The sequence below is a fragment of the Rhynchophorus ferrugineus genome, unplaced genomic scaffold, assembly GCF_030347505.1.
Source record: "Rhynchophorus ferrugineus isolate W39M unplaced genomic scaffold, kcgeb_rfMv2 rfM9, whole genome shotgun sequence".
NCBI classification, from domain to species: Eukaryota; Metazoa; Arthropoda; class Insecta; order Coleoptera; family Curculionidae; genus Rhynchophorus; species Rhynchophorus ferrugineus.
The window spans coordinates 17,320,189-17,347,300 of NW_027472588.1; the positions used below are offsets into that span (position 1 = coordinate 17,320,189).

Genomic DNA, 27,112 nt, shown 5'->3' on the forward strand with positions numbered 1-27,112 from the left:
GGGGTGCTTTATTAGCAGTTACATATTACTAGCGTTAGGAACTATCGACTGAAAACAGTTGAAATAGTCGATAGTAAAAAAATTAGCGACTGAAAATAGTAATTATTATATTCAGTCAAATGCACGGTTCGATGGTTTTGTTCAATTTGTGATGTCAGACGAAGAATTCTTTCCTGTATAAATTGTGGAGTGGGAAGGATGGAAATAATTGCTTGGGGTATGTGGTTATATTTTCGAACGGTAGTATAAGCGAGATGGAGATGTATAAATTCCTTCACGAACTAACTTAAAAAAAAAGGAAAAAAATAATTACTGAATACTATTGTAATACTAATATATAACATGCTATTTATAACTTAATTTTAAATGAAGTAGAGTTACTTTTATATTTTAATATTCTGTGGATCTGCAATAGGAATGGTATTTTTCTATGCCATGGAATATAGCCCACAAATTTTTCATTGTATTTTAATGTGTTAATTAATATTTTTAAATAATATACTATAATAAGCACAGACAATACAATAGAACTTAAATAAAACCTAAAAGCTAAGGATGTACAATAACCATAAATAAATTATATTTAAAAAGCCTAAATAAATCGTACCAAAATGCTATAATATTAATATATTATATATTGTTATTTACAAGCAAACTACAAAAAAAAGATAAAACTACATATATTACATATAGATCTATGCAAGAATAAATTGGGTACATATTTGTCAAGGTCGCGGCTACGATGACAGAGTCAGAACGTTAAAAATCAGTCGAATAAAACTAGTAGAACTAAAAATAGTAACTAAAAGTGCGAATAAAACAGTCAATAGTAAATAGTAACAAAATCAGTCGGACCGAAAATAGTGACTGAAAACAGTCGAGTGAAGCAGTCACCGTTAAAAAGTAGTAAAATCAGTCGAACCAAAAATAGCGACTAAAACAGTTGATAGTAACAAGTAGTCAATTACTAAACAGTCGATAGTCAATTTCCACATAACCAGTCCAACTCGCTTGTTCCTGCGGGTCTTCTCGACCAGGTATCCGTAAGAGGATTCCCCTACCCGGTTCCAGGCCAAAAAAAAAGTCAATTTCAGTCGATAGTTCCCAACACTATATATTGCCTGGAAGTTCGCGATATGGTTTTGGATGGCCAATAAATCAAAGTTTAAATACATTTTTAACAAAAAATTGAACCGACTTAAAAAAATAATTAAAGAACTCAACAAAAAGTAAAAAAAATCAAACCTATGTTTTTAAGACAAAAATATGTTTTAAAATAAAATGTGTACATACATCGTCGTAATAACTAAATAAAAATAAAGAGAAACTTTATTTAACCTATTACCTATATTTTATATTCTACAAAATACACATAATTTAGCTTAATACCTACCTAAACCTATTTATCTATTTACAATATTATTTTAACTACTATCAATTAATCACTTTAATCGAGCAACAAATTAAACAGATTTGTTTTGTTCGTGATTAATTCAATTTTAATATTGTTCTAATCAAAAAACTTGCAGTAAACTCTATGTTTTTAAAATATTTTTTAAAATGATTTATTCCAGTTCGAATTGAATATTCATAGCTCAAACACAACAACCTGCCGGGTCAGCTGGTTAATAATATTATATAGAGTGGGGCAAAAGAACATAACATAACATTGAACGCATAACATTGAACTCAATTTCCGTTGAGTGGCAATAATGGAACAATTATTTTCAATAAATATTGTCACAATTTCTGCTGGCATCACTACATAGTATAAAACAAAGTCGCCTTTTCTGTCCCTATATCCCTATGTGCGCTTAAATCTTTAAAACTACGCAACGGATTTTGATGCGGTTTTTTTCAATAGATAGAGTGATTCAAGAGGAAGGTTTATATGTATAATACATGCATAATATACTAAGGCAACATTGCTAATTTTAGAGGTTTCTAACGTGATGTCGTAAATTAACCTATTTTTTTAGGCTTATTTAGCAATTAGCAAAAACGCTGCCTAACCCTACGAGTTAGATCAAATTAATGTACTACAGTATTGTACACCATAAAAAGGTCTACAAAAAAGTCCGCGATGGTATATGTTTATCTTTTAGGGATAACCCACATTAACCATTTTTATTGTTTACTTTTTACGTGAGAAAATGGCTTATTTACGAAGCTATTTTAAGCAATACGGCATTAATCCTTATCGAACTAAGTACCTTAAATACAGTGTGCAATTAATATAGATCAATATGGTTCCTTACAGCATGTAAATTAAACAAATATTTTCGGAGATATTACAAATTTAAAATTTGCGTTTAAAAATGTGTAATGTAATAAAATTTGTATGAATTTAGCTATTCCAAAGATAGCAGGAAATCTTCATAGTAAGTATAGGGGAAGAGGAATTGTTTTACTCCAAATTTAATGCGTGCAGGCCAAGGGCAGTAATGAATAAACCAAAAATACTGGATCGATTTTAATCATGTTTTCATCGAGTGACATAGGCATATATATTTTATGCCCGTGCAAAGTCGGAGCGGGCCGCTATGTTTTTATATACAACGTTCATATTTTTTCTGTAGTGTATTTAATTTAGTATCAGCATTGCACCCGTGCGAAGCCGGGGCGGGTCGCTAGTATATTATAAAATTTGGACGTCTACATATCACAATGGTTAAAGCGAAACCGAGCTAGAGCTAAAATGGTAGCGGGACTTTCTCCCCAACCTTTATTTCTGTGGCTTTTTGAATTAAAAGTTCTCGCAAAATTATATTTTGTAAAAATAAAGAACATGTTCAAGTTAGAGAAATAAATAAATTATTCATAGCGGTGTATCCAATACGACAAACTTTTGCTAACGTCGAAATATCGAATCACTAAAGTGAAAATTAATTAATAAACTTACTTGGTAACTCGCAAATGAAGGCGGCCACTTCTGGTCCACCGCAAGGCAGAGGTTTCCACAAAAAGTCGGCGGCGGGATCCGTGACTGCACAGAGGGATTGGGTGTCTCCCGAGGGCAGAGCTTCCTGCCAATGGCCCTCGCCCGTTAGGGGTCGGAAGTCCCTGCAAAGATACAAGAATATGTAATGTTTGCGGTCGTTTATGTATTTGGGACAGTGTATGGAAGGAGATAAGGCGTTTTAGTGCCTAGAAGAGGAAGAAAGGTAGGATGGTCTGAATGGGATTAAAGGCGGATATTTTACGGATCTCAGTGTTGATATAGCGTGTGCTCAATTTTATTTGGGGATTTGTGCGTCGTACCTGCGTCCTAATCCTATAATATGTCTATGCCGCACTATTTTGTTTCCAATTTATGTTCCAATCTCTAATTTTATGAGTTTTACGCTCAATAAATTTAAATTGGTGTCGCAATGCAGTTGAACATAATTAAAACTTAAAAGCTTTATATATTAGGTTATTATTATTCCCCTTTGACTTTGACGACCTTTGACGACCGAAGCCTGTCGAATTTTACATCGTGGAATAACTGTTTAAAAAATGCCTAGAAATATAATCCCAGATGTTGAATACGGACGGGGTGCTAGCAGCGCCAACTCTGAAATGATAAAGATTATTGGGAAACCCCGAGACGTTTATCTGGGATGTTATTGAAGGGTACTTTCAATCATTCAGTAACCGACCATCGTTTGGTTTAGAAGTGCCACCATCGACTGTCCAAGCCTCCTCCTCATTGTGTCACAAAATGTAAACACCACTGTTTCATTTCGTTTTTACCTCCGTTCACCGAGCCATATAACATACCCTAAAACTTCTCAATTGAAAGAACGATGTGAGTTTGGTAGAATGGTGCTGCTCTACCACTTCTTCAGCATTGCAAAATTATGTGTCAGCCAAACCATGCATCGATTAGAACAAGTTGTTGGTGCTGGTGAGTAGATATTTACAACTTTTGTAGCATATGGCTGACCGTTCTTATGCAAGAAACTGATAGTCTTTCTTATAGTAATCCGTCGTTAAATTTGTTCAACTACGAATATTCAGCTTCCCTGTCTATATGGATGGTTTTTCCGATTAAAAAATCCATTATTTCTGCCTCTGGAACTTCTGAACTAGATCCACCTCTCATTAAAGAGCTCTTCTTTTTCGAAATGGTCTCGAAAGAAATAAAACCCTGATGTTGAAATGTATGCAATATGAAATGTGTAGCCATTTTCCCACATTTTGGAGATTTCCTATATCTCGAAGGAATTGATTTTATAACCACCAAGCTGTATAAAAATTCTTTGATAGTTTTGACTAGATTCTTGTCTGATAAGTCTTGCAATTTAGTGTATTTTGTTTAGGCCTTCAGACCATTCTTTGTCATTCAAAATAATCACTTTTAAACAATTGAAAGTCAAAACTACCTGAGATATGACAGAGCCATTCTAAAGTTTTTTAAACCGTAATTTAATTATTAAACCAAAATGTTTAATGTAATTTGTTCGTAGATTTTTAAAATGAAGTAATAAAATTAATTAATGTATAAAATGCAATATCGAGGGTTCCAGGATTTGCAAGTGTACATACTGAATGACTAAAAAATCCCAAATTGAACACTGTTATTTTATTTATAGAAATGTGAAAACCACCAAAACCATTTGTTTACATTGATATATCGCATTTTTATTAATAGACATCTCTGATCAAAATACATGCAAGTACCTTATATATTAGATAAATAATATTCTAATATAAATACTTTTTTTGAAACAATAGTACATTATTGGTATGTAACGTTTTTTCTGTCCTTTGAAATTGTTGTTGAATTGGATTTTTGAAGTGACCTTCAAGCTCTTCTCAGTCCCGTTTTAAATTTTCTTAATCGATTCACATTCGAATTAATAAAACGGCGCTTTAAAGTGAAAGAGGAGTTGGAGCTAAATCAAGATATTGAGAAGATGAAATGTTGAAAATGTAAAAATATAAAACAGCTGTAGGCTCATAAGTCAGTGTTCAAATATATTATTTGTTGATAGTTTAGGCTGATTATTTTTATGTCTTATTATTTGTTGGTCACTGTAGTTCATATAGAGCTAATTTATATTTTTGGTCAGTGTAGCTTATATACAGGTGTTAAAACTGTACTATAACAAAATCATAATTATTATTAAATATTTTAGTTAAAATATTTTATGAAATATTTCTGGTATTCTGCAGGAACCTGATTTTAAACAGAGAAATAACTAGATATATTATACCTACGAAGTAATTTTGTCAGCTGTAAAGATACTAATATAGTGTACATCAAGTAAAAAATTGTAGTTGCTGAAGCACAAATAACAATCATACCATCTTGTAATTATTGAAGCAATTCAGTTTGTCGACAGCACTAATCTTATAAAGATTCAGAATCAACCCTTCATGCTAAACAACAGCAACCCTTTCGACATGCCAATGAAGTTGGAGATACTCAATATCCCTATAGAAAACCAGACATATATTACCCAGAAATAGATGCAACAATGGTCTCACAATATATTAAGTCCGATACTTAGAAGTAAATAGTGCTCAACAACCATGCTACATAAATCGTTCCAAAACCGGTACTGATCCAAGAGTTTTCAACTAAAGCTGTAAATATTGTAATATGTAGATTATTATTTAAATATAGCATAACTTATTTTCTTAACATGCTAAGATTCTCAGGGTTACAGTTATGTTTGATGTAATTGATGTTTAATTAGGAATTGAATTTCTTTTGATAACACGTTTACAATTATATTAATAATAATAATATTAATAATATTAATAATATTTATAACTAAAGGTCATGTTCTTTTCCTGAAGAAGTTGGAGGTCTTGGTGAATATATTTCATTGATAAAAACCTGAGAGTGTTGGTTTCGGTGACTCGAACCAAGCAAGTTTTGGAAATAATGATGTAGATGCTCAAGTTGAACACATCCACCATATGGAGAGCTATGAAGCTTGATATTGATTTTATCTGAAACATATGAGCCTAGTGTCGATAAAAGTATTGATATTGTAACCAAAAGTACGACAGAATAATTTTATAATGCTCGGGCTCATGTCAAAATCGTGAAAATTTACATATAAACGTTTTAAAAATAGGTGATGTTGGGAATGGGGTAACCACGATCAATTGATAAACCGCCACAAACTGATAGCTTTGTTACATCCACCATATAATCTAAACATAATAACCTCTGATCACCAGTCTTCCTATCTACAGAAATCTCTTAATAAATTAACCTGATATCCAAAAGGTTCTTTAACGATATATAATGGTTAGGTTAAATACACTAACAGTATTTCATATTATAACAGGTCAATTGAAAAGTTCCCGGCCTACCATAGTAAAACACATTTCTTTTGGCAAAATTAGTTTCTTTTATCCAACATAATTCCCTTCAAGGGTGATACACTGATTATAGCGACCCTCCAACATTTCGATAGCAACATTTTTGTAGAATGATTTGTCCTTTGCTTCAAAATAGGCCTCAGTTTCAGCGATCACCTCTTCATTCGACGAAAATTTCTTCCCAGCGAGCATTATTTTGAGATCTGAGAACAGGAAATAGTCGCTGGGGGCGAGATCTGGAGAGTACGGGGGATGAGGAAGCAATTCGATGCCCAATTAATGGATTTTTGCCATCGTTTTCATTGACTTGTGACACCGTGCATTGTCTTGGTGAAGCAGCACATTTTTTTGCAAATGCGGCCGTTTTCAGGCGATTTCGTCCACTGCGTTCACCGTCTTCGGTACTATTATTTCATACATTTCATGCATAGTACTATATATTTCACCACGTCTAAACTTAGCACACCAATACTTGATGGTTGATTTACCTGGGGTAGTATCCGGAAACTCGGCATTAAGACAAGTTTTTACTTCAACTGTATTTTTCCCTTCAAAATGCAATATTTTATCAACACGCGAAATTCCTTTTTATCCATTTTTTTATAATAACAGAAGTTGCTTCACTCAAAATGCTATAATTCCTAAACTAATAATCCGACAGCTGTCAAATATATACACGCATCTTTTGAGGATTAAGGCTAACTAAAAAACATATGGATTTAATTCTAATAGTGCCATCTATGTGTTAGGCCGGGGACTTTTAAATTGAGTTTAGTTTTTGTTATTAATTAGTAATAATTAATTAATCTAATTGCGACATGAACTTTAATCAGATTCCAGAACCAATGCTAAGTTTAAATATTATTTTAAAGAGTTGCTTTATATTAATTATTAAATAATTTTCATAATTCATAAAAATTGACAGAGCAATAAAATTATGTAGTAAAAATAAATGTGTATGGAAAGTTCTTTACTATTTAATAATATCTTTATAATTTATTGCACTATACTCGTATAAGTTGGTTTATTCATCAGAGTTAAAATTTACAAAGTTCAAACAACCATTGTGAAATGTTATAAATGGGGTCCCCTTTATTAGGTCTGAAATAAAATGATTTACTATCAGCCTAAACATTATGATGCTTACAATATTATTTCCTGACTTTGAGTAGCCATAAAACTAATTTATTGATTTATAATCTTGTTTTTCTTGACTCATTTTAATATCTGTTACTATATTAGGTGATCCCGGGAATAGCGGGATTACGTACTTTTATAAAAGCTGAGTTTTTGTCAAAGTGTTAATATAATATTTTGTATTATATGAGTTTCTGTTAAGATATAATGCCAGTTTATTATCATTTGAGAATTATAAGACATATAATGTAATTAAATTCAAAACTGGGTAAAATAAATATATAACTACAAAGGAAAATGAAAACGACTTATGTATAATTACGAAGCTAAAAGTTTCTGTTTTATTTTAGTTAAAAACGCCCAAGAATGGTTGATTTACTTGAAGGAGACAACAAATACTTTTTTTTGATTATCCAATATTTAATAAATATTCTAAATTGCTTTCTGTCTATTATTTTGAAAATATCAAAATCGATTTGTCCCTTACCTTCTTAACTGTTCTATTATTTTCTTAAGTATTTTTTAAAATAAGCCATGTTTAATAAACAGAATAACTTGTTTAACTTTCATTGAATTGATAATGACAAAGTGTCTGAAGATGTCTCTAAAGGCGAAATTATTAGTGAACTAACCGATTGCCAATTTATATTATAAGATTAATTATAATGATCAGATAGCGAAAATAAATTCATTGTTTTTTCAATATGTGGTTTCAATGAGTTGTGTTTTGCGTTTGAAAAACCCGATCTGTTGTTTCGTAAATGTCTACATAGCATTAGAAAACAGATACATACTAAACAAATTACTTGATAGTTTTGTGAACGGTTGCAGTTTTATTTGAACTCGCCATGCTAAAGATGGATTTCAGTAATGATAATATACGTTATTTGTCGAAAATGTGGAAATTGCACTTTCCCACCATTACATAAGCATTGTTTCTATTGCTCAAAGGTAATGTTAGTTAAGATTGCTTTCAGTCTCATTCGGTTGGAAAAGTGAGTTGTTCAGCATATTGTTTATCCTTTTGTATGTTACCTTTTGTCATGTGCAGGCAACAGTTTTTAATTAGTGCTTATGTGATATCCGTTCATTTAAATGTTGGATTACCCTCCAAAGCGAATGGTCAGCTTAACTATTAGTTGCCAGATTTTCTTTCAATCTCTTGATTTAGCTATCGTGTGGCAGTGTTTAGTCTAGTTTTATATCAATATATGGGAATTTATTTTAATGCCATATTCTTGATATGTTTAAGTAATAAGAGCTCTCTAATTTCTCTTATATTAATTATTATTATTAGCTTTTATCCCTACAATAATAATTGAGATATTTTCACATGTGAATTGTTGAATATTATTAACAAATTCTCTGCGTCACAGTCTATGCGATCTTCGTTTCTTAACGATACTGCCACTATGAGTAAGGAGCGTGTAGGTATGATCTGAATTCATGCCTAAGTTTTCTTTACGTTTGCATAATTTACACACATTCGTACTATTCAGAATTCAAATAAAACTTAAAATATTATTGTATCTATAACCTACCAGTTGATAATGTTGAGCCTTTGAGTTAGCTGACAGCTTGTAGAAGTTGTTTTTCTTTTTCAGAGGTTAAACTTGATCCCCATTGAACGTGTTTAGTATTCAAATATTTTCCACTGATAAATCTATAGACGTAATGAATTAAGGACAAAATTATATTTACGGAGGCAGATTGAAATTGCTGTGTTTTGTATCCTTTTACAGCACTATTACCTTTGTCTGTATATCCCGGATATGTTCATGTAACATACATATATATACCTTAAATTTAATACATGACCCAACATCAAAAGGGCTTCAGAAATGAAACTTATCAATGCCCTTTATGTCTAGTATTTCTTGCAATTCTTGCTAATTCTAAGGTTTCTTGCTTCTATAGTTTTTGAGAAAAGCTCCTGTTGTCTTTGATGCTTGACTGCACTATATACTCCCCGCATTGGCACTAGTTGTACATAGTCTTGTTTATTCCCCCGTGGATGTCGAAAAATTAGCGCTATATTAATACTCCCTGAAAAGCATCCTGTCTCGACTTCTGCCCATTCAACTATCTGGAAACACTCATTTATTACTGTTAACAAATCAGCTCTCTCCGTCAATAATCTTTCTCAGCAATTATCGTCTAATCAGTCTTCCAAGCTCACTATTAAATATCGTCGAACGAGTCATTCTCTATAATTTCAGTGAAGTTGCGAAAACGAGAAATATTATCCAAGACGAGTAGTTTGTATTTTGAACCAATCACTTGTCAATCCATCAAGATTCGAGGCTAGCAGGCGAAGTAAACACACAAAAGACACTGTTCTTGAATTTGAAAAGGGATCACGACCAAGTATGGTATAATACTTAAGAGATTAAAGCTTGAAATTCCTAGCGATCTTGTAAATATGATATACTCATATTGGGAAAATCGATTATTCCAAGTCATAGTCGGTGATTCTTTTTCGAGTTGGAGTTTTATTCAATTGGGTGTTTAGCAAGGCTCTCCACTTGCTGCGATGCTAATCAATATCAACTTGGATGATATCACTAAAGTTGAAACAGTAATATCTGCGTTCTATATTGTTCGCAAGTATGATTATCAATCATCGCAAGTTGATGATCATTTTGAATGCCCGATGGTGTGCCAGAAAATTATATATACCCAGAAAATCCATCAGTCTCATAAAAGGAACTTCTAGCGTTGATATATTAATTCAGTAGACCGTAGTTTTGCTACATAATTTTGTATTAGCTGTCTGCTTCCACGTTGCTGCGATTTAGCAACCTTATTTCATGTGTTGAATCAATTCATATGGTGAAATCTCGGATAACTTCGTGTATTCGTTTTATTTTGAGGTCATCGTGCAGCTCTTCGTTGGTTACTTAGCTATAAGCATTGGTAAATAATCGTAGAACTTTGTTTTAGGTGTGTTAGATTACTTGTTGGATTCATGTTTTAGTGCAACCTCGTATTTGCACCCTATAGTGCCACCCTCAACTCGGCAGACAAAACGGTAAAAGGCCAACAGAGTAAAACGAGAAGTGAAGGAATCCATCAAAGCTTGGCGATCCGAGAAATGGAATTCATTTCTAGCGGACCAAAGACTGGATGGCCCCGCAACTTTCTGGCGACTCTCTAAAAGCCTCGTGGGGAAGGTGCAAAACGTCATACCCCCCTTAAAGTCAGCGGAGACAGGAACTTTTGCAGTCACCGACCGCGAAAAGGCCGAGCTCCTCGCTAAAACCTATGAGGCTCAAATGGAACGCCTCCCTCCTGCTACAAATATAAACGCTGCTGACAACGACGAAATCATTAGGAATTCCAACTCCGTTCATTCGCAAGTGCCTCCGAGTTATCTTTTAAACCATCTAGTCACTCCTAAAATACTCACTCAAATGATCAGCAGGATTCGGAATAAGAAGGCCCCGGGTTTCGATAATATTTCGATAGCCCAACTAAAAAATCTTCCCTACAAGCAGCTCGCCGAACTAAGTAATATCATCAACGCCATTCTGAGGCTGCAACACCTTCCATCCACATGGAAACATGCATTCATCGCAGTTATCCCCAAAAAAGGAGCTAAGTCATCACCTTCTGACTACAGACCTATCAGCCTACTAAGTTCCATCTCCAAGCTGGCTGAAAGAGCAATTCTTTATGCCCTCAATGATTTTACGAAGCCAAACAATATCATTCCAGATGAGCAATTCGGGTTCCGCGCTAAACATTCAGCCGTTCATCAGGCCCATCGGCTGGCCGCAAAAATCAACTGTGCTTTTAACCGACGTGAAAGACTTGGAGCGGTCTTCTTGGACCTAACCAAAGCCTTTGACAAGGTTTGGCACGAAGGCTTAGTGGCGAAATGCATCCGATTAGGTCTACCTGATGACCTAACAGCTCTTATCAAATCATTTCTGTCAGGAAGATCGTTCCAGGTGAAGATTAAAGATATTCTCTCTAGCCGGAAAACCATCGACGCAGGAGTTCCACAAGGCTCCCCACTGGCACCCGCTCTATTTAATATCTTTCTTTCAGATATCCCTAGGAGACCACAAGTTGAGGCTGCTTTTTACGCAGACGACACTGCTTACTTTGCTTCTTCAAGAGTAGCACCGCACATCCGAAGCAGACTCCAAAAACAACTCGATGAGACGGTCCAGTGGTTACACTTCTGGAGGTTGCAGGTCAACCCACAGAAAACCCAGGCCATCTTCTTCCACAAGAAGCGTTTTGCACCGAGCATTTCGCGTCTTAAAATCGAGAACACAGAAATCCCATGGTCAGAACAAGCCACCTATCTCGGTCTTGTCTTCGATCGCAAATTTAGGTGGAATTCCCACATTCAAAAGTCCCTCCATAAAGGTCAAGGTATTGTACATTTGCTGTTCCCGCTTATCAACAGAGCCAGCAGGCTTCCTCTATCTATAAAATCTCTCCTGTACAAGATGCTGGTTCGATCAGTCGTTCTATACGGCTCCAGTGTCTATCTAAAATACGTCTCCCCTAGCCAGGTGGAACGTCTCCAAGTGTTTCAAAACAAAATTCTCAGGAGAATTATTAATGCCCCATGGTTCGTCAGGAACAATCAAATTCATAGAGAAACAGATGTCCCCCAAGTTCACGATTTTATATCCGAGGCTCCACTCTTCGTCTCTCGGACAATAGATGTATTACCGAGCTGGCCGATATTTCAGGCCAATAACTCATTCAGCTCTTCGTAGCCTTATTCTATCACAGCCGACACTACCCCGTCGTGCTCTAACTCCTAATTGTCTCGACCTTCTCCGGCGAGCGATTAACTCATGTACCGCAAGCTGCGTGGTGTGATAACGACGCCACGTCCTTGCCTGGCCCTTGTGCCTCTTAACGGTGTTACCGGTTACGGGCACCCTCCTTACTAACAGTAAGAAGTATCAGTTAGGGTCATTGGATCAGCTGATAGGGTGGGGTTTAGTGGGTAGCCCAGAGGCAGCCTCCACATAACCAGTCCAACTCGCTTATTCTTGCGGGTCTTCCCGACCAGGTATCCGTAACAGGATTCCCCTACCCGGTTCCAGGCCAAAAAAAAAAAAAAAATTTGCACCCTATAGGTCTAAATTGGCTTTATGATTGACTAATAAACCAATTTCTTTGATTTTAGGTCAAGTTGAGAGTATCTTCTATTGTTTAACATGATGTTTCCAATTTAACCTACTATCGAGATTAACATGGAGAGATTTGGAGCTGTTAAGCTGTATTTTTCAGTCTCTAGTCCCTTTGTAGATCTTGTTGACCGCTACATGTAATTTTAGTACTGCCAAAGATATATTTGACAAATGACTTTATACGAGGGTGGTTCAAATATGATCGAGACAAACACTCTGACACGTTTATTTACTATTGAAAGCATTTACAAAAATGTATAGTTTTTCTAGGTATTTGCCCTCACTAGTTACGGCTTTGGTCCATCTTTCCGGATGTTTTTTGATGCCGGTATGGAAGAATTCCTTGGGTAACTCGGACAGGCATGTGCGCACGACTGCTCTACCTCGTCGTCGGTGTTGAATCTTTGACCTCCTAGGGATTATTTCAGTGGTCCAAATAGTCGCAGGGTGATAAATCCAGACCGTAGGGGGGTGTTCCAGTACCTCCCACCCTAATTCCGATATTATATCGAGCGTGAGACGCGCGGTATGGCGTTATCTTGGAGAACAGTCGCACTTGGTGCTGGAATGCTCCTCTGTTTCGAGTGATAAGCGTTGGCTTCACGTGTGTTTTCAGAAGGTTAGAGTAGTACGCAGCATTAATGGTACAGGAGTATTGAGTGCACAGGAAATCGAAGTACAGCACGACCCGCCGGTCCCAGAACATCGTACACAGAACCTTACCCGCGGACTTGGTTGTCTTCGCTTGTACTAGCGCCGCTTTCTCCTTCTTCCTCCACTTTTTAGACGGCATCTTGTTTTCGGAAGTGTAATAGTGTACCCACGTTTCGTTTGTAGTGAAGATTCGCGTTAAAAAACCATCCTCCTCCGCCTCGTATCGCGTCAGCAAGCAACAACAAACCTTCAACCGCGTAAATTTTTGCTCGAGGTTCAACAGTTTAGGAACCCATCGCGCTGTTATTTTGCGTTATGTTGTCTACAGTGGTTGATTGGTGTGGCTCGCGATCGACGGTTTCGCGTCCATCCTTGATTCAGCTTTGTTCCATTTAAACACGGCAGCCCTCTCAGGCATTCACTGCCGAACTGATTTCGCAAACGCAGAAAAATGTTCGTCTTTTTAATGCATTCCCATACTAAAAAACGAATGACAATAGGCTGCGCTACGGCGGTCGGCACTAGACGTTCCTCATGGCCGTAGCACGAGTGTGAAACATGCGCTCCCGACGAAAACTATGCCACACTGTTCGTAAGGGACTCAGTTATCACATACCCAATTTACGACCTTCAAAACATACATATGCGCCGTCTACAGTGTTTGTTTCCATCATATTTGAACCACCCTGATAAATTACAAAGTTATAATATCGTTCACACAACTGAATAATCCGACAGTTCCTAAAATAATGACAAGTTGATTTCACGCAGAAAATTTTATTCAATTAATTACGTTTTTTATAAATTTTTAACAACCTTATTTTGAATGGGAACCAATTAATGATTGTATATATAAAGAAAAAAAACTGTGTATCCTCTGTGGCACATTTAATTTCGTATACATCGATCCGGTCGTTTTTTGCCCAGCTGCTTTTGATGTTTACAGAAAAAGAAGATTATCTCCTACCTAATGAAAAAACCCCGATTGAATTAAGTTGGCCATGTTGAGAAAATGAACGACCCTAATTGCGTCTTTGTAAAAAAAACTGATTTATTCGAGGCGAAATCCCTTTCGCTGCTGTATAGGCGTATAAAGTGAACAATTGAATTATTTTTTTTCGGCAAACTAAAAGAGATTGATACGGCCTTGGATATTCCACGGTGTGGGAAGACGAGACGCTGGGATCGATTTAATAATTTTTTTGTAATAAAATTTAATGGAAAAAAACTAAATAGCACAAAACAGGATATCCTCGTCCTGCTTTCTTTGTTTGACGTTCGGGGAGTAATTACATAAATTATAATTTCTTTAGATTATGGGATCATTAATATAGCTTGATATATTACCTAGAGTATTTTGTGATTATTATGGCAGTAATACTGAAATATGAGATCTACGTCCGTGAAAAAAACAAATAAAATCGAATCTACTTGGAAGACAAAACATTTATTTTAGGCTAAATAAGAAGTTACAAGCAGACAAAATAATTATAATAGAGGAAAGTAATTTAATATGAGCTACTATTTAGCTTTGGGGGCAAACAACTACTTAAAAATCAGCGTTTTATTAACATAATATTAATTAGTTATATAATTTTCGATAACATAGTAACATTTTTATATTTTTCTTGATAAACTATATTATCAAAATTGAGTATTAAACAAAACTACAAAATAGATGCTAAATATCGAACACCTATTCAAATATGGGCCATAAATTTACATAACTTACATATCTAAGAAAATAACATTGCAAAAATCACACAGCCAAGTGTCAAATTCTGGCCTTACACTGTTATTATGTATCGAAAGCCTACAGCATAAGCATTTAACCCAGAGTTCCTCTTGTGTTTTCTGAAAAGAGTTGCTGGTAGAAAATATATTTTGAATCTACAGTGTCAGGGGCTTCTTTCCTTATTATGACATCTGGCTCAGCATCTCATTCAAATTCCTCTTCACCTTCATTGTAGTTTTTTATTTTCTTATTTTTAGACCTTTTTTGCTCTTTGCCCTTATTTTTCTAGTACATCTCGTCCAAAAGTTGAAAAACCATTGTTCTTGCAAATGACGTTTCTGTAGGCTTTCTAAGTGACAGTTTATTTTTGTATCGTTTCCGAAATAGTATAAACCATGTTTTACTTGCTATGCCAGATTCACGGAATATATTTTCCAAGTTGTTACGCTCTGCCAACACATATACCATTCTGCGAAGATCAGCCCTTGTCACTCCATAAACCTTCCATTCCATCGTCAAAATATACTCCATTAAAACATTTTTCAAGTGTGTACCTAACATTATTTTTCTTTCTAATGTTCTGGCGGCCGCTTCTTCTGGCGTAAGCTCAATTTTCATTTTTAAGCATAGCAAAGTCGTTGTTGGTACTTTGAAAGTTTTTCTGCTTTTAAGGTACTCATTATCTTTTTACGAGCCATTATTATGGCTTTAACAATTTATTTTACATTCCAATTTTTCTTTGATTATTTTGATTTGGTCGGTACCACTCCGAAAAAGTAAAGTAAACTAACACTACAAACAGATGTCTAGCTGTCTAAGTACTAATACCATACTGATAGCCCATATTCGAAATTTTTTATCGAAATAAACGTGACCTTGTACTTTACTAAGTCATATACTACAAACAATTAAGCTATTGGAAACATACAATTAAACTTATATCCTATAAATAAAATATATTGTTACAAATTTTTAAACAGCAGCGTAACAACAACGTCTTTTTCTACTGATATGTCGCGCCGAACTGACGAAGTAGAGTGACAGCGATGTTAAGGCGAATGAATGCAACAGAAGATCGCTTGTTGCGTCTTTCCATTGTTTGTTATTGAGACTTCTTTCTAGCACTTTGAAAATGGCCAAACCGTTCGTGCTGTGTTAGTCGGAGCGTCGGTTATGAAAACAGCTGAATTGTTTAACGTTTTATAAATAGTAATATTGGCCATTATAATGACACCATACACAAAATATGGCAAAACATCTGCCTTCATCAACGGCGAACATTAATTGATTGACCATACAACATAAAATTATCGTGGCCGAAGTGACAGTAAAACTCAATACTTACTTGAGCAATACTCTATCGATAGAAACAGTACGACTGGAGTTCCACAAAGTTAACATTTATGGAAGGGTTACGATTGCGAAACCCTTTTTAATGAAAGCCAACGCTAAGCTGCGAAAGAAGTGGTGCAAGAGTGAATTACTACAAGATGGTATAAGATGTAGTATTGTTCAATGAATGTGTGATGAATATGTATTATATGTGCGGGGAATGCCAAAAGAAGCCTATTATCCGGATTGGCTGTTTCCTATAGTTAAATATATATATATATATATATATATATATATATATGTATATGTTTATATATACATATAATATGAATATCTGAAACCAAAAAGTTCAATCTTAGTTTTAGGAGTATCAAAATATCCACCATTAAGGGGAGCTTTAGAGCAGAGACTGAGGAAAACATTTCAATCTCCAACATCATTGAAACAAGTGACAGATGTCTTCATACAATAATAGGACAACACTACGCATCTATTCCGCGAATAATAGCAGTTATTTTAAAAGCAAATGATGGCTCCGCACCTTATTAATTAATAGATATTATGTATATGTCAGATGTTTATATTCATTCGTCCTTCCCTTGTATGTTTTATTGGTGATCGCGTCAAAAGGATTAAATAGAAAAAACTGAACATATATTTTCTTAGATACTAATAATGTGCACATATGGAGTATAATATTTACTAATTTTATCTTATATTTACCACATACAGTAAAAATATTATATGCTTTATCTATAAAGCCATGCAACTGCAACATTGTTTGTTTTGATCCCAAAAACTCCTTGAGTTTGATAAGTTATATCTCACATTTATGAAACATTTATGAAACATTTATTGTATATGAAGAAACAGATGAAAAAAAATCCAGTTATTCTTTCGTTATTTTATATTTACAAATAAGAATACTATAAGTACTGTAAACAAAAAATAATAAGACGTAGAAAGTCTAGTATTGTTCATTACGAATTCCTTACGTCTAACCATATTGTTAACGAATATTCGTTCGAATATTGATTTGAGTGTTATGACTTTGCATGAAGGTTTGGTCTCAAGTGACTAGATCACTAGTTTTTATTACGATAAAGTGACCCTATAGAGCTAGCGATTATTGATTGTTGTTTGCAATCTTTTCATTAAACATTCAACTCGTATCATTCCACATTTGCCCTATTAACCTGATTTAAATTTGTTAGGCTTTCCATGCCTATTCATTTAAAAAAATATTTTAAAGTCTCTTCTTTTACCAATGAGCGAGCGTTTATCTGGACTAGACCTACAGATTAACGTGGGGTCCGAACCACGATCCTCGGTATTAAGCCTACCGACTGGCCTGTGACCAAGATAGAGACCATTCCAGAAGGTATCCGGCCTTACCCAGCCTCGTTACTGGCGTTACTGGGATTGGACTGGGATTCCTTGTCGGATTTTCCACTATTGCCTATATAGACCTTTACAATTACAATACAAACATAAAGTACATCCATGCTCCAGTAGGATTCGAACCCTCGACTATCGCAATAGTAGGAGTTTATCCACCATTACCACTGCGCCAACGAAGCCTGCCTATTCATTCAGTACTGACTCGAACAATGTTTTGAAAGTTATTCTAGAAATCTCACTCAACAATCGTTTTACTTCGAATGGAATGAAGTAAATTTGGAATAGTAAATGAACCTGTGTGTTTTATTTTAAAATTCTTGTTGTTCTCTGATCGTAGTATTATGATGTCACAAGAAATAATATATATAAGAAATATTTGATTAATATTTAAGTCTTTTTGATACTAAAATGATATAATTTCAGACATCCGGAAATGACAGTTTAGTCACAATCAGTGTGATGACAATGCATTTTTGGTAAATACTATTCTGAATAATCTAATCTAAACATTTTTCGTAAGTTTTCCTTCTGTTTAAAATTTTCAAAATAAAAGAGCGGTAAGATTCTTATATTAATTTCGTATAACTAATAAATAAAAGAAAGTTTGTTATAAGTTTTGGTATAATGTAGAAACCTCTGTAAAATTGACTTATTTCGTAACATTATTATTAAATTATCATATTATCATATTATTAATACTATTTTATCAATTTCTATCAATTATTATATTCAAATACAAGAAAAAATAAAGCAAACCTAGAAAGGCAAAAGGACAAAGCTGTAAAAGGAAGTCGGAAATTGATAATAGATGGAGAGATGTGAACGTGAAATACGGAAATGGATGGATTGGAGAGAGATAAGAGGATGGGAGAAGGTAAACTTAATGCAATAAGCTAAAAGAAGAGAAAGGAGAAAAAACATCATAAATTAGAAATATGAGAATAGAGATGAGTAAAGAAGAGGAACTTGATGAAGAATTTGAACAATTTAAGTTAGATATACAAGGGATAATAAGTAAGGCTCTGGCATAAATTGTGTAATGTTTGTTTGTAGTGGAGTTAATAGTCAGCAGGATGATGCATAATAATGCATAATAAATAAAAGCTGTGGCAAAAAAAACATAATTATTCCGAAATAATAATAGTGTATATTTTAAGCTTTCGTTTAATTTAGAAAATTAACAGATAGGCAGTATTATTAGACCCTTGGTGGATTTATTTATTTATATTTATTATTAGACCCTTGGTGGATAAACTTTATATTTTCATATTCTAATATAGTAGAACAATGTGAGTAAAATATTATTATGAAACATACAAATAATACAAACAGGTTATTTCCCGCATGTTAAATAAACTTCTGTCGTGCTAATGAGTCTATTTACGATCGATTTAATTAGTAATCAAGTCAATAGAGGCAATCAAGTTACAGTTTCATGTTTCGGTTTTGTAGCATAACTAATTTAGAGACGTATAATAGCACAACTGTTTTGTTTTGAGCGGATTATACAATTAACTTTGCGTAATTAAAGAGACCTATACTGGCTTAGAACTAATTCCCGTTTAGCAGCTGGAACTATTATTTTCGTTTGATACTACCAAATTGTTATTTCTCTATAAACATGTTAATTAGTAGCTGTTCAAATAACTCTTTCGTGCAACACAAAAAGACGTCACAAGTTAAGTAATTTAAAATGTAAAATCTGCAGATGACATCGATTGCTTTTAAAAGCACATGAGAATATTAGATAATTTAATTTCTGAAGCACAGAACTGAAAAAGGACTTTGAAATATCATTAATATTAGGATTTTTGTAATTTAGAAAAAATTAACATCAGTTTAGTAACTATAGTAACTATGTATGTGTAAAGAAATAATATGTTTTACCTTTCAGTGCGAGAAATAATCAAAATACTAAATTTATATTCAAAATATTGATAGAAATATTTCGTAAAAATACTTACTTAGAAGATATATTCGTTTTTTAGATTTCATTTGGTAATTATAATATAAAGGATCAAAAAACAGTTTCTCAAGTTTATAAGCAGTTTATAAGCAAATATTTAATTTATTTTTGTTCTGTTTAAAACTAGTTAATTTTTGAATAATATTTGGAGCTGATTTTATTATGCTTTTAGAAACTTTATATAGTGAATAATTACTTATTAATTATATTAATGTAAAAGTAACATGAAATGCATGTTTTGTAATTCCTTTAAAATCCTCTGACTTTTATAAAAAGTCATAGTATCAGTAAAAATAATAGCAGTTACAGCTGATAGGTTTCCAGGGTGATCATAGGTCCTTTTAGTTACCCAAAATCGAATATATTATAAAAAAAAGAAGGCGGATTGATGTTCTAGACTATTTAAAATTGTAAATTGGGTGGTATAGGCCTCCTGTGGATACTACTATATAAAAAAAAACTCTCCTAGAACTTCATGTGGTATGGAAAAGAGTTCCATGCAAAGATAATAAATCAACCTTACATTACAAACTATTGTAGCTGTATATTATATATGATTCGATGATAAGTTGATGCGGAACTATTGCGATGTTGTTACGTTATACATTTTGATGATGTATGTGAGTTTCCTGTTATTTCGGGAGGTCTATAACTATAGATAATACCTATAGCTAAGGTGGACAATAATGAATATATTATACCAATATATTTGAATAAAACTTACAAAAAACAACATTTATTTCTACAACCCGTAATAAATATTTAGTTGGTATTGTTTATAAAAAATAATTGTTTTCCTCGAGTTAATCGAAGTTATAATTGTTTGTTCATGTATTTAGACTCGTCAAATCTGATCCCTAGTGACTTTAATTAATAGTAATTTAAATATTCGAATTTCCAGTTACTTATTCAAAAAGTAGGGGTAAAATTATGACTTATAATTACTTACGTCCATGTAAATGACGACTTTTCTGCGGTTTTCGATAATCCAATCCAAACCTTTTCTGTGATGTCCAGTTCTTTTAGATATGCCCTTATAGCGTCGTATTGGGATGAGCTGTCAGCTGAAATGAAACAAAATAAACTTAATATCCATAGAGAATTTGAGCGTACAGTTGTGGAACGCGGCCTCATGTAAAATCAAAATCGCATTATTATTTATAATCGACTAATGTTTCGCTTCTGATAATTCCAGTTGAATAATCCGTCCGTAAATATTTAACAAAAATTATTAAATTGTTGGGCTTTGTTTTAAAATATATAACCGAGCTAATAAAATATTCGGTTAATTAAATATATCGTATCGTGCATTTAGATCCGAGGATTTTAAATTTAATATGTGTTTTATGCAAATATCTGAATATAAAATATCATTGATTTATATTAATATGTATGAATATTGTTTAAATAATATAGGTTGAAAATATACGATAATATTTTTTTACATCAAATATTACTAATATTTATTTACTACTCGATTGTTCATTAAGTTTTGTCGTGTATTTTTCCAGTGATCTTATTCATGGAACGAGCGTTTATTATTTTCTCTTCGCTTTGTATACTTTATTTTTGCAGGTATGAATTTTGTATAGAATAGATAGAAACCAGAGGGGAATACTACGGATATTGAAACAATTATTATTTTAATGATTTAGGTGATTATTTGAGTTCTGTGAAAGGGTATCATACTTGATAAAAATACAGTACTATTCGAAAGTTTGACAAAAATAAGATAATTAAAAAGAAACGACAACAAAATAGAAGTTATGGTTTATTTCACACAAACTAATCAAACCTAAGACCAACATTTAAGTAAATTTAGTTAACTAGTTTGTAGAAATAAAAATTTGATAATATTTTCGCCTTACCTCCTCAAAATGGCCACCCTTATATTTAATTACTTGTTCGCAAATTTTACTCATTTTATTTATACATTCGTTTGAGTATTCGGAATCCAGTATTAATTGCTGTAATTATGTATTAATGTAATTATGGTATTAATTATGGTAAAAATATGTTCAGCTCGACGAGAACAATCGATTCTTCACTTTTCTGTTACTGTACGAAACCATGACGTACTTCTTACGATTGTTTGGAATCACTGTCTTGCTGAAACTGAAACTTCGACCAATTATATTTACTTCATAAGAAATTGCATTCTCCTGGAGTATTTTCGGATAGTATTCTTCATTCACTTTTCCATCAATATTAGTTATATGGTCGGGTTTATTATTAGTCATTTCAATATATTTTAACCAGATTTTTAAACATAATAATTTATCTTTAATGTTTCCACTAAGTGAATTATGTGAGTATGGGTATTTTCAATGCCGTTAAGTGCAGCGTCCACTGAGCAATACCTAAAATGTCCATGATTATCCCTTTTTAATCGACATAAAAAAGGAGGATGTTCTATGTTCGACTGTATATATTTTATTTAATGCATATTTGCGGATTTCTCCGTCGATTATGGACCGATTTTCAAAATTATTTTTTACTCGAAAGAGTGCACTTTGGAGATAGTCCCATTGGAACGAAGTCAGGGTGTGTTGGGGGAGGGGGGCAAATCGAGTGAAAACCTCAAATTTGAAAGGCACGAATAACGTTTTTACATATTTTTTATCTAAAATAATCAGATATGTATAATGTTATTCCTGAACTGATGTGGCGTAAAATTAGAAGCAGTTCAGTGTAATATCCAATCAGTTTGCTACTTAAGCACTAACCAAATCATATGAGAGGTCGTAGAAACATTGTAGGCAACTGTTTCTGAGTTGTAATGGTTAGAACGTTAAGTCCACAAACGGAGGTCGCGGGTTCGATTGCCCACAGGGCAGCAACCCTTTTTGTTCTAGTTTGATTGGAACATTTGTCAAATCATGTAGAGTAGATAGCGGACCCCAGGGCCTAAAGCGTTCCATATTTTCAATCATTGTTTCTTTATTATTATTTTTTCTCAGATGGGCTGTACTTTTACTTGAGCTATTCATCGTAATACTTAATAAAATAACTAATAAATTTAGGTATTATGACATTTCAGGAATATAAATCGTGTTTATAAGATTTTTGTTAGTTTTTTATTTATAAATAGTTATTGATTACCAGAATTGTTATAACATATACTAATTAACATAAAGCTAACTACTATAACAAAAACATAAGGGGCAAAAAGTAATATGATTTAACGCATCTACGTAAAATCGATAGCAATTCTACCTTTTCGATTATCATAAAAACCATTTCTTATTGACCGGTCGTAATTCTGTGATTAACAAATAGAATCCTATAAATTTCTTTCTACGCAAAATCTAATTTAGATAACGGGCCTTTACTTCTAAATTAGCTTCTGATCAGATTATAATCAACCTGGGTGGTTTGTTTTTAAATTACCACAATTTTTTTGAGATTGAATGACAAAAATCAGTTAAATATTCTAATTGAAATGATAGTATGCGGCCAGACACTTGTTTAGACTTAATTCTATAGGGTGTCTCACACGTTATTATAAATGAAATAGATTTTTCTGATAAATAGTTTTTGAAAACGTTTTTTTTGTCACTCTGTATTGTATATTTGTTATTGATAAATGCATATGAGAATTCTTCTTCTCTTCCTGTAACTCATATTAACCAAGTCCAAATATTATATATTTTAAAAATATTTAAGGACCAAACTCTACTTTTACAACACTTACTTTTCTCAATTTTCAAAATGAAGAAAACAATTACATTAATAATACATATGGAGACTTGTTTTAATTAAGAAGTTGCAACAATAAATGTATATTATTCCCATATTGTATGAACTGCTAAAGGGGTACGGCAAATTTAGGTAAAAAACGATCAAGAATAGCATGAACATGTAAAATTTTATTTTACATTTATTATCGAAAGAATAAATTAATGTGTCTGCTTTATTGGAAGATAACAGGAAACCCCGATATATGTGAAAATTTCATTCTAACAAAGACTCACACAATTTGAGAATAAAAAGAATCGTTTGTCCTCATTGTTTACAACTTACATAGATTTAAGAGTACAGCTTTTGAATTAATTTGATGTCTAGTATACACAGAACAGTTCGCAAAAATAGTTCATATTTTAAGAACTGATAATAATTGATATGGTTTTGAATACATAATATATCATTGTACTAGAGGTAATTCTATAGGTTTTTTTGTACATTCTGGTGGTGTTAACTTCATTCAATTCAAACATCATTTTAGGATACATTAGTAAATTCATGTATTAACAAATTCACTAACCAAATATTGTATGTAATAAATACATGAGTTTGTGCATCGGAGGTTAAAATTAATGTTGCAAAGAATACTAACAATTATAAATATCTTCACATATTTTTAATTTTATTTTATTTTATTGGTTAGTTAGGAAGAAGAAAAATTAAACAAACAAGATGAGACACTTGGAAGGGATAAATTCAATATTTACATTTTAAATTAAATAAATATATCTATAAATATAAAAAATTATAAAAAAACAGCTACTCATGATTCTATAATTCAAGTTTATTCAAAAATTCAGAAAAATTGCTCTTTTAGTCAGCCTGGTATATTTATTGTTTTTCAATACATATTTTAGATGAGAAATATAGATAAAAGATAAAGATTATATGAATACATGAATGAAGTAATGGAAATATGCAGCAGTTAATATGAATCTAACTACATAATTTGCATATATGGAATACATAGGATAAATAGGAGAAAATATGAATTAATAAGAGCAGTTAAAAATTAAGGTGTTTAATGAATGATGCAATAAAATATGTAGCTACATAAAATATTATTCTTTGACCATATATCAATTATTTTGATTATTTACTTTATAGACTTAAGTGTTAAAATGTCATTAGTTTAGAAGTTAGTTATTCCTTTAATATACACGCTAAATTCAAATAACAATTTCAAAATTGTTTTATTTATATATTCTCTGTTTTAATTTATAACCATGCATTTCTTCATTTATTATTTAATATTTAGGTTTATAACATAAAAGTAAATAAATATATACTTTTACTGGAAGTTCTTATTACAATTCTGAAGTTAGTCTTACTTATGATGATTTTATTATAATGTTGTAAAAGTGTATATAAAGTCGGAAACAGGATGGAAGTTAGATTTAATTTCAAAAGATTAGTGACTGTAATTTTTTGAGATAGTTTGGATATATTGTAATGTTTTAAAAACAGTAATACATAGTACAAAGACATATTGATTTAATTAATAGTATACTATTATGTGAGAAATATGATTAACTTAATAAATTTTCGTCGAATTTTGATTTTTGAATAATAAGATCGACCATAAATTGATGGCTAGTTTTAAAAAGTGTTTTATTTTTCGAAGTAGGATTCAATATAGTTAGTAATTTTTTTCTTTTAACATTTTTAGTTTGAATTTTCATCGAAAAGTCAACCGAACTAATTGTCGTTAACATCAGGCGGAAAATGACAACGCCATAGTCGAACGACCATTAAAACTACCACCGTTTTTCCGTCGGTAAACCCGACGCGTGCATGTTTAACCTAGTGAATTCTCCAGTAATGAAAGTAGGCGCTGGCCACAGGCCACGTTTGCCCGACGCAAATTTGATTTGTATCGCGGTTATTCCATCGTAATTAAGTGGCAATTCGGCTTAAATGGATCCGAACGTGGAAATTTGTATCATTTTATACCCTTGATCCCATACATCGTTCACAGCAAATTCTATTTCGAGTTCAAAATTATATAACAATTGAGAAATAACGAAGTATTGTTTAAATTAAATTAGCTCTGTATTTTTAAATATACAGTAGGTGCTCATTAATTTAAACTAATTCAAATCAAGTAATTCATATAATCGAAATGTTTATCTTAACGATCGTGACTTACGCAATTTAAATAGTAAACGTTTTAATACAAGAAACTATTAATATATTAGTTACAATATGTGAAAGGATATTTAAACAAAGTAACTATTAATTTATTTGAAAATATTATTTTATTTAACTGTTAGAAGAAACGACTTATCTAATTGCGATACAGAACATCACTGAGGATTCTTAGCTATTAGAAAACAGGCCTCTCCGTCTCACTCATTCATCGTTCAGGTAGTTTTTATACGCATGGCCGGATAGTCAGGATAGTGTTATATAACACCTTCCTCCTAAAGAAACCGCCATAGGTATAGACGTGCTCGTTATTTCGTTTAGACAGCTTATAACTATTGCAAAATTATGTTTCAATATCGCGTGTATCTTATTCCGCCAGTTTGCCATTGAATATTCTAAATCTCCATGGTAACCCTCTATGGAATGGCTTTCCAGCTTTGATGAGTCCAGATTCCAATAGTTTACGGCTAAGAAACTGAGCTACTGCTGCCTTTGGTGGCCGTTCACCCTGAACTGCAAGCTGCTGTTCAAATACCAGTAAACTATGTTAATGCACAGCTACTTCAGTCCATCTTTGATGGTTTTACACCTTGAAATGCTATGCATGTGCCGGGAATCTACGGACCAGAGGTGTTTTTAAAAGCTTGAATGTTTCTTACTTGCGATAGTTTATGGCTAGGTTTCAATCCACCTTTTGTGACCTTTCGGCTTCAGCTGCGATACTTTTGCCCGAACTTCACTTTAAGTACACCATGACACGCTTTAAATATATGCGGAGTTATGGCCAATCCAACATCAACCTGTCTATTATTTTTGACAATTAATCTAATTTCGGCTAATTGAATAAATTCAAAAGAGAACAGACTTATGCTTTTCCCGCAATCCTACCGACTGCGTCAGTTGGAATATGTGAAATACTAATTATTATTTTATTAGATTAACGGCGATATAAAGCGACACTGAGGGTCCATCTCACTTGTTTACCACTCAGGTAGTTTTTACACATATGATCGAATAGTCAGATCGGTATTATATAACACATACATATATATTTTTAACAAAATAAATCAATATTTTAACAACCATAACTACTTTTTAGTTAGAAGAAAAGTATTCTGCAATTTTTGTTTGCTTGTTATTTAGCATTGACTTCTAATAATTTCGCCAGTAATTTACAGATAACTAGGGTACCTGTGTCTGATACTGCTCTTCTTTCAGACAAATTTAAAGCTTGGTTAAAACATTTCAATCGCCTTCCATATCCATATCTTCCCCTTTAGTATTTCGTCTGCTTATCTTCGTTTTACAAATTAATATCAATTAGAGTAGAAGCAATTTTGCGATTCTCCATTGTGTATTGTTGTATTATTTTTGGTTCTTCCTTCACTAGCTACAAAAATGTGAGCCTCTTTCAATTTTTTTATTAACGGTTTCGCGCCTTCTCTAGGTATTTCGCCTCTGATTGAGACATGCTTCTTCGGTTGTTTTAATAACCACTTATAAAGGGAA

The 27,112-nt window shown here is 32.9% G+C and overlaps 1 protein-coding gene across 1 annotated transcript in view; it reads right to left on the reverse strand.

Moving 5' to 3' along the window:
• LOC143202112 (uncharacterized) overlaps positions 1-27,112 on the reverse strand; it is a 506,901-nt gene that overhangs the window by 89,256 nt on the left and 390,533 nt on the right. Inside the window, exons 3-4 of the mRNA XM_076413396.1 lie at positions 20,661-20,775; positions 2,903-3,063 (exon numbers count right to left, since the gene is read on the reverse strand). Coding sequence (XP_076269511.1) covers positions 2,903-3,063; positions 20,661-20,775 — 276 coding nt within the window. The remainder of the gene's footprint in view (positions 1-2,902; positions 3,064-20,660; positions 20,776-27,112) is intronic.